The 9,929-nt window shown below is 41.3% G+C and overlaps 1 protein-coding gene across 1 annotated transcript in view; it reads right to left on the bottom strand.

Annotated features, from left to right (window-relative positions):
• The window catches only part of LOC104957367 (girdin), a gene marked incomplete at its 3' end in the record, with an annotated part of 58,526 nt that overhangs the window by 46,037 nt on the left and 2,560 nt on the right, over positions 1 to 9,929 (bottom strand). Inside the window, exon 3 of the mRNA XM_010784992.1 lies at positions 1,639 to 1,747. Within this exon, the coding sequence (XP_010783294.1) occupies positions 1,639 to 1,747 (109 nt within the window). The remainder of the gene's footprint in view (positions 1 to 1,638; positions 1,748 to 9,929) is intronic.

Raw genomic sequence — 9,929 nt, 5'->3', positions numbered from 1 at the left:
TGTTGCCATAAGTTATTCTCTCTGCGTTTCTGCGCTTGGCTAATGCTAATGCTAATGCGAGGATAATAAAATGGCGGCTTCACAACGCTTTTTGGGAATTTTACGGGGCGTGGTTTGCATTCCGCCCAGCCAATCAGACATAGGAACCTTTTTCTCCCACGAAAGTACCTGCTCTCTAGCAGGGACGGAAAAGGGGGTAAAAAAGGTTATGATGAACTAATTTTAGTTCCTGCTCTTTTTGGTGTGAACGCGACATTTCGGAACTATATCGGAACTAAAGTGGGAAAAGTACCGCGGTGTGAACGCGGCATGGTAATTTGACATTTGGTTGCAATGCCATATTTGTTTTGATCTGTGTTGAAATACTTGTGTTTGGTAGAACACCAGCAGAAACCACCACATATTGTTAATCTTTCACCTTACATTTCAAAAGACCCAACATCGATAATACAATGCTACAATAATTCACTCGTCTTGGAGATGACATTAATTTGCACAATGTAAAGACCCTTACCAGGCTTTGTTTTAGCCGGTTTATCAGAATTTCAGGTCATGCTTAGACCTAGCATATTACATCTAGATATAGTCCTATGATGGATCGTGCATTTGGATTAAACCAACTATTGGCATCTAGCCTTGGATATGGGCTTAATACTCTAGTCAACATTGTTTGACAAGCAAATCAACCATATCTGCACACTGGAAATGTGGTACAGTGATGCTCTAGAGTACAAGAGGATTACAGCACAATATTTTCCTCACTAGCAGCATAACTCCCACGTGCACTTACAGCTCTCCATAAGTCACTAAATATGCATTAAAGTGCAGCATGGGAGGACTGTGGGGCTCACTTTCTGAGTTATCAAAGAGCCCATTTTGGATCTTCCCTCCATGTTTAGTCCCCCACACAGACACCTCTTACATTTCTTCTTTGGGTCTCAATCATTTCCTTTTGGTAAAGATAAATTGTGGTGAGAGCATGTTTCAGGGCCAGATAAGCCGATACCATGCAATGCAGTAAACACAGACAGAACATGAGATAAGACTTCACTACAGTTGAGTTCTATCACCTTCACATCTCTCTGCTAAAGGCTTCTACATCTGTCTTGTATGCATTAAGGTTATGCTGTGAGATTGTTTTTCGTAGTTTTGGTCTATTTCTGGGACACCTCGGACTGACTAAGACTAGATCAGGTTGTAAATTGAAGGGGGAATTTGCTGCACAAGATATTTTTTGAATAAGAGAAAAGTGTTGTCATGTGTGTCACATTCCTGCTGTCTCTGTATATTTAATAGGCCCTCTCAGGCATCTGGATGGGTGTCATAATACCACATCACACACAGACACACACATCGGCAAATATAGTTCTGTGTGCAAGTCAAAACTTTTTCCACTGTAACCTGAGGGGTAAAGCCACCACAGCTCAGGCATAGGGATACATACGCACCAAGGGTTTGACTTCACTTAAAGCTAAACTTCAGCTAAAGCCACGCTTTCACATGTTTATGCAAGTTATTCATCATGATTTTAACCAGCAATTTTGCAAAGAACAGCTTTCAACCTTCACTTTTGATCAAGCACAAAGAAGAACATGTGATATCTGACTTTGCAGATTGTTCAGCAGAGGGAAATCTTACCTGATAGTAGTCTTTAATCTGCCTGATGAGAATAGAAAGGTTCTGGATGCGCAGTGTTGGGTCATTGTTCACCTTCTTGTTGGTCCTCTGCACCGTGGCCGTGGGATTTCTGTGGGAAAATAGCATTTGCTTGTTAGATCTGTTTGTAGTAAAGATGCATGTCAGCTGTGGATGTAGACGGACATATTTTAAAAGTAATGTCGGTCACAGGCTTGTGTGAAACCACTTTGTTTCAGTTTGACACCATGTTGCTTTATGTGATAGAACGATCGTGTGTTTGGCTAAAATCATTAGCAGCAAAGCAACAATGGACCCTTGTCTAAGTAAGGTCAGTGCCATAACCGTGTTAAAGGAAGCAGATACACTCCATGCAGAGCAAAATAGAAACGCCGCCCCTTAACTCTAGTGACACAAATGTTTCTCAAGCGTTTAAATCTAATTCTTCGGTGAGTTGAATCCAATTGAAACATCTTTAAACACATTAACATTTTAGTGCTACAAATGGAGACGAAATTCTTCAAGAAATCCTCTGTAGGCTACTTCAAACTACCGAGTAGGCTTTCATTAGCATGGTTAAGGGAGCATGCATTTCAGTTATTCTCTGACCTTTAACAATGTTCCCGATTTCATATTTCTAAATGAAAGAGAAGAAGTATCTTATTTGAATATAGAGCCTGTGTTTTTATCTGACTGTTTGTTGCTCAAGGGACATTAAAAGGAGCATGCACGACAGCTGATGATATCACGGGTGTCAACATGTTTTAGGGAGCCTTGTAGACATTCCACAAATTCACACAGTACCATCTCCCCAGTCGCTGCCATCTACAACAATCCAAACTACCATTTGCATATCTATGGCAATGACTCAAACTCAAACCTCATTCCATCTCAAACCTCTTTTAAAACACGGGAACACACAAGATAATTGGTTTAGGTAACTGATCCAAGAGATACATTTTCAGGCAATTTGTGTGTCTGTCATTCTGTCTCTTTTATGAGTTATGTGCTAAGTGCGTTAGCACGCTTTCGCTTAGTGCTAATTCAGAGGCTCGGCGTTAGACTTGTGTTTTGTTTCGGTAAAAATAGTTCATATCGTCAGGTAGCTGAGTTTCTTCCTGTTAAGTGGGTATGACACATTCATAGTTTGTTAAATGTTAAGAAGCCCTCAGACGCTGTTTCTTGCAAGATGTTGCCGGAGGGGGCACCAGGCTTAACAGGTTAAAAAGACTTATCCAAAGTGAGACCTGGGGCGTTAATGTGATATCTTCTGATCCCCCTGAGGGGCATTCCTACTTCCCTGAAGAGAGGTGGTGACAAAGCAGCAACCCTAGAGCTGATAATGTTTCACCAAGTAATAAGGAGACACTTTAAATAGTGGACACTTGTTGTCATACTCTGCATGCTTCAAATATCTGTGGCTCTGGGATCCTATCAAATCTGTAGTTCAGCATAATTGACAGTTATACTTTGTCAGATATCAAGTTAAATAACGTGTTTCTATTTGAATAAAAAAAAAATGTGTAGCTGCATTTGACTGTTTAGACATTATATATTTTAGGCACATGGATGTGGAACTGATTTGCACAGTCAATGTCAACATCTGTTTACCTTAAAACAAGCTCAGAGGGATAAGTAGCAAAATCCCATCCACCCTCCCTAAAAACCCTGTAATAACTAATTCATGTTACATTTCCTGTGTGACCGTCTGGAAAAACAACATAACTCATGTTCTTGACATTTCTCGAGCTTCACACCAACATTATAAAATAGCAGCTTTTTTTTTCCTGATATGCTTCAGACTTCAAAGCATGTACATCCTATGACCTATATATGAGGGTCAACATGCTCCAAGTAGGGGGGAGGAGACTTGTGAATGTATGCATGCATGCAGTGTGTAGCACATGTGTAGTCATGCATATGTGTGCATGTCTGCATCTGCGCTCTTGCACTCCAGAATAGCTGGTCTACTCGGGCTAGCAGCTCCATAAAGCTTAATCGTGAAATACCATGAAGAGAGTATATAAATCAGGACTTCCTTTTATCATGCATCTTGTTCTGTTCTGAGTGAGGAGGTCAAAAGGTGAAGGGTTCTTTATCTTCCTCAAAGACATTCGGCTGGGTGGATGCTTGCAGTCACAGGGGACTTCTGGTTGAATGACTCTTCCTAATCACTTCAACATGCTACTGCCCCGTTTCTAGAAATAAGCAAGCATCTTCTGAATCAGTGTTTTATCTATTCATGTTCTCACCAAACATGTATGTATTTGGTGCCTAAGTATCTTAACTCCTAAATAAAACTCTGATATAATATAATAATAATAATGATATCATGCACCCAAAAAGGGGCCTGTCTCTTAAATCAAACGGCTGCAGTGTGGATGTGTTAATTAGTCTGTTGATCAGCCTCCACCCTGATAAACACACCCGCACACACACCATCGTGCTAATCAGGAGGACACAGGGTTCTTTTTAATACTGGTCTAAATGAACAGTCATGTGACCCGCCATCTCCCCCCTCGACACACACTCAGCCCCTTTCGTGGTCCATAGTAGGGGGTCTATTTAACCCGTTAATTAAAAAGCACAGAGGAGGCTGTAATCCTGTCAGGGCGAGGAGGGTGGTGTCGTAAATGCGGAGTGTGTGTGTGTGTGTGTGTGTGTGTGTGTGTGTGTGTGTGTGTGTGTGTGTGAGAAAGAGACTGAAAGACTAAAATCTAAAAGGAAAGGGATGCTCATTCACACATTCCTTCACCATAAGACTAAGCCAAGAACATGGCTGCCACAATAACATGAGCGTGTCGGTTCCACTACACACACCACCGCTCATTTCTCCGACTGATGCCACACAGGCAAGCACGCGACAGTCCGACCCCTCCTGTGGATCAGCAGGCGAATAAATACAGGGATTTAGAGCGCCATCAGGGGTCAAAATCCCCCTTATTGCCTGCCTCCATGTTCCTGCTGATACAGTAAACTTAAGACTTTAAATAGACAAATGGATTAACCATAGACTGAACAGCCAGCAAGCCAGACAGAAAGTGAGCAAGTGAGCCAGACGGACAGTCAATAAGCAGTCACTGCTGTCGATCGCCATGGAGAGCCTAGGGCCACCGGGCTTTCTCCTCTCATCTCCTGGCTTTGATTGGCTGGGTAGGTTAGAGAGTGTTGTTAACCTATATATGACAGGCTACATTACAGTCAGCATGGGCAGCCAGGCACACACACACTCACACAAATGCGCACACACACACAAAAGAACAAAAATGCTGGCAACATTTGGCCACGTGTTGGGGATAGAGCTTATGAGCTGTACTGTCCAAACACAGCGGGGGAGTGTGTGTTTTTGACTGTGTGTGAGGTGAGGTGACACACACACACACAAACAGGAAGCTAAATACCTACAGTAAGAGGAATCTGGGTGGATGAGCTTATTAGCAGCAGTGATAAAGGTCAGCAGTTCAGTTTAGGATAATTATGTCGGTCTGTTCGGTTACATCCACACACACAACAATAAAAAACTTTCTAAGCAAAGATATATTTAACAAAGATTATTTTGTTTGTCAAGTTTCCACATTAGCTGACAAGCCAAAAGAAAGAATTACTGGGACGTGATTTATCATATTGAAAGAATTCACAGGATTGTGGGTTCAAATTGTCAGAATATCTCAACTATGCATGCACATGCATAGTTGCGCATGCACATGCATAGTTGCGCATGCACAACATCCACATGGCAGGAGTAATTCAAGAGAGTAATGGCTCAGTAAATCAAATTAAGAGTAACTCAGAGTACAACCTTATTCTAAGCAAGATAATTTTGTTTGAATGTTTACACACCAGTTTCAATAATTGGAATTCAGCCTTAACCTTGTTACAAACAAACCTTGTTACACTGGAGTCCTTGCTAACACACGCCTTTCCAAATGCAAGCTACAGTAGGCACAAACAGGCCGGCTAACCAGGAATTTTGTTAACTGAATGAATCTCAAATTAGCGGGGGGAAAAAGGACCTCCATAAAGCATATGTTACGATGGCACCATTGATTTACTTCAGAATTAGGGCAATAATGCATAATATATAAGGATACCACATACAAAATATTCTTTTTGTAATACACAGGGTACACAGGGTTCTCCTAGTTAACAAAATATCACTCATTAGCTGTTAGCATGGCAGATATTTTCTTAGTATTTTGCTAATGTACAAGATTTCTACATCCTGTTCTCTGCATCCTCCACCCTTTTCCCATGAGAGCCATAGCATACAAAGAGCCCAGGCAGTGAGGATCTGACCATTGGTATGTGGTTCTCTTCACCCTATGTCCTTGTCTTGGCTTTTCTTGACTTGTTTCTCTCCTGTCTTTGTTTTCTGTTTCCACAGGGCCTCTTCCCATTCCTCTCATCTAGCATTGTATCCATAGCTGCTAAACCCATTCCTGTCAAACTGGATGTGATCTGATGCATTACTTTGCACAAGCTCTGAGTCCATAAATCATTGATGCGATTCAATGTCCCAAATAACAGACAAATTGTGTGTTTCATAATGGCTTACAGAGTACACCAAACAATTCCTTTAGTACAACATTCAGAGTCACTGAATAACTTCCTCTTTTTATAACAGAAATGTTGTACTTGGTCACGGATTAATTTTACAGTGCTGTTAATTCTCAATGTTAAGCTTCTGTTAATGAAACTCAAAACTTCCTGCAGATGCTTTACTGCAAAAGTCTTGGAGGGAACAGAAGGGATTATGCCCTCTGAGCCACTAAAGGACCTGAAACATGAAGCAGATGGAGGAAGTATCGAATTTGCATTTACAGCAAACAGCAGCTAATTGCATTAAATATAAAGCAGGGAAATGGGGAATACTAAATATACACCTGTCTCTAACAAGATCACCGGTCCAATTTCAATATCCATTGCTCGACACATGCTGGAAAATGGTGCAGCGCAGAAATCCCAACTAATCCTGGGGATGTTCCTTTAAATGTCGATCACTAAGTCAGTTTGAGTCTGATTTGCTAGGGCATAGAAACTAAGAGGAAAGCTAACAGAATCTAAAATCCTTAAATGGTCTTTAACGTGTCCTTGGTAGTGGGATTTTGAGTGCCTCACATTAACACAGCCTTGTTAAATGTTTTGTCTTCTCAAGGTCACAGCTGCTGTTTCCTGTCTGACTTGATATACATCCTCATGCGCCTATGAGGCTGGCATGACACAGAGATGATTATGAGAGATGCCAGATTAATGTGTGTTTCTACACTTTGATGAGGAGGAGGGCTGCAGACCCCACAGTCCAGGTAGCAGCAGTAGGAGAAGCGAACAGACTGACAGCCCAGCAGCAGCTCTGCCTGCCTCTTTCCTCTAGTCCAGCAGGAATCCCAACTATGTCTGCTGTAACTCGCCCTAGAGACAGCAACAAAGGCTCCAACATGCGGCTCAAAGAAAACACAGGAGGGAGAGAGAGTAGGAGAGCTGATGCATGGACAGAAAGGGAGACACAAAGATGAGAAGGAAAAAAGACTTGGCAGCCTTGAGTCTTTGAAGGGCAAAAACCAGTAAAAAAAAACGCCCATGATTTTTCTAGAATCAGAGGAAATGTCTTTAAATGTCTTATTTTTGTCCAAACAATAGTCCAACATCAAAAGATATGTTGTGTCCATGACAAAGAAAAGGGGAACATTGTTTCATTTGAAAAGCAAGAACCATAATAAAAGACTGAAAGGATTCATTGTTTTACCTAACAATATGGCAGCACATTCATTTTCGTTGCAGCTCGAGTCCAATCTTTCATAAATGTAATTAACTAGGATAAATCACGTCTTATGTTTGATTACAGATTGGTTGAAAAGACTACATAACAATATGTTAATGAAAGATACTGAATGCCTAAAGGTCTTAAATGTTTTCCCCTCACTTGATGCAAGATTACATTCATTAAAAAAGGAAGAGGGCTGACTCGTACGTTTCTTTAAAATGTGGCCTTTTATAAATGTGCCTGTTATAATAGAAAAGCGTTGCCAGATGGTTCGTTAATACTAAATTAAGAAAGCCATAAAAAGAAAGCCACGAGCCAGTGTACAGTAGCCTCCATGTGTTAGTATAACAATTACCATGATGCATCTGATAGTCTACGACAAAAGACCAACTGGGTCCTGGGCTTAAACCAACACACGTCATTCAGTGTCGTCCCCGAAAAGCCAAACTCTTCTAAAAAGCTCATTGGTCGATTTCAGCGAGTGTTTGTGTATTCTGCATGATGTGTCGAAAAGTCAATTCTGTCATGAAAGGAAGTGATGACAGACAAAGACCTGTGTATGTGAGGCTTCTCGGGGATTAACTGTAAACAGGCCTTGAAAGAAAAATAGACTTTCAAATCCTCATTCATTATTAAAAGATCCATATTCACTGACTCATAGGTTTACTTCATGATAGAAAACCACTGGCAAGCACCCCGTCTGCATGTTATTAGCAGAAAACATGCAAATGAAAATACTGGAAGGGAAAGTTACCTTGACATTCTTGATACTCTCTCATATGTGCAGCCATTCATACAGATTAACAGACATGCACAGATCTGTCTTAGTGCTCAAGCTAACAGAAACATTAACCTCTACAACATGCCTGACAGCATTCTTTTCATTATGCACTTTTTAACTCTTTATACTCTCCATTTCTTTGCTCAAACTAGATAATTTTCAGGGTCACACAACTTTACAGCGCAACAAAGTGCAAGTTATGATCCCCAAAAAATAAAATGACTGGCTATGAAGGTTATGTAAAAATCAAGGACACTTTCAAATCGCCTTTTCTCTGGTAAAAGTGTATCTAACTCTGTCCAAACAGCCCGTGGAGGACAGACTGACTGGTTCACCAAACAGGCCAAAGAGCCAGCATGAGTCTACAGGGTTGGCAGGGAATCAGATAATTGAATCGGACAGTTGTCACTCTGACAAAACTTGAATTGGCTCCCCTCTTACTGGGCGGGAAAACTAATTGGTTTGACAGCACTGAGGAGGCAATCTAATTGGCTAGGTAATGTCAGTCAAAACAGGGCGGGTTGGGAGGGGGGGGGTGCCATCTGGGTGTCGGCAAACGGTTAGATAATCCTGCGGTCTCTCTTCTTCTTCTCTCTCTGTGCTCTCCCATGCTGTTCGGATGACAACTGCTGCCAGCCTGTCTGCCATGTCGGCACTAAAGCCATACAGAAACACTCACACAGCAACACTTTGGCTTATAGTGCCACAGCTGAAAGCAACGGTAAAAATGGTCAAAGCTCATGTTTCTTCAGCCAGAGGTCTGCAAAGTTTGTGAGAAAGTAAGAGAAAAATATTTTGAAGTAAAATCACTCGAATGTGTTTTTTGCACACATAACTGCACGCTGACTTTTATCTCATAAAGACTGTGTGTATCTTTGAAGTGTTATCATTCACTCTGAAGTGTTTTACTTGGCTGCATTTTCTTTAATGAAAGTGTTAACAGTGCTTAACTCTTTCTCCCAAATGTAAACAGAAGCTACTGAACGGAGGTGAATCACAAGCAGTTCAATGCCGAAAAACTCCCTACTAAATATTTTAAAGTTGTCAGATCAGAGGGGCTGAGGAAAACACTACATTTGTTTTTATGTGGGAGCCCAGGAATTCAAATGAATGCATTCCCTGTTAATAATCACATACATTCCCTCAAAGGACTGGAACAACTCACCTGTGGTTTCTAAGCTACTTTTAATGAGTGTCAGAAAAAGATTGAGAGAAAGAGGCATTACTAAACACGCACATTTGAACACATTTTGGATCATGTGGCATGTTTCAACCAGAATTAGTTTGCTATGACGTTTTAAAAATTAATACAAAAGATATAACATAATGTCTTTGATAACTGTCATCATCCAAAGCTGTTTTGATGTGTACAACATACATTTTTGCTCATAATAAAGTATATTGTAGTTCAGTCATTTTACTGGAGACCACCACGTGGTGCTTGTAAAGTGAGAGGCAGACAAAAAGCAGAGTCACCATCATACAGTAACGTCTGACCAACACTGTAGGCCTTTTGTGTGGGAGGGTGGCCAGGCAGGACGACTACCAACAGCTGCCTCAGTCCAAAAGAAAACGCACAGAGGAAAAACACCCCCAGATACACACACACCCACGCAGACACAGTAGCCTACAGAAAAGCACACACGCAAATATAAACACAGAGAGCTAGCTGTGGCAATCACCGACATCCTGTCAGGCGATCACTAAGCCAGTCACAGTTAATTTCACTCAGCGCTGGCTGTTCTGTGCAGC

The sequence above is a fragment of the Notothenia coriiceps genome, unplaced genomic scaffold, assembly GCF_000735185.1.
Source record: "Notothenia coriiceps isolate Sejong01 unplaced genomic scaffold, NC01 NC01_scaffold00026881, whole genome shotgun sequence".
Classification (NCBI taxonomy): Eukaryota; Metazoa; Chordata; class Actinopteri; order Perciformes; family Nototheniidae; genus Notothenia; species Notothenia coriiceps.
The sequence above is the reverse complement of the archived record's forward strand: the minus strand, read 5'-3'. Positions and strand labels throughout refer to the sequence as shown.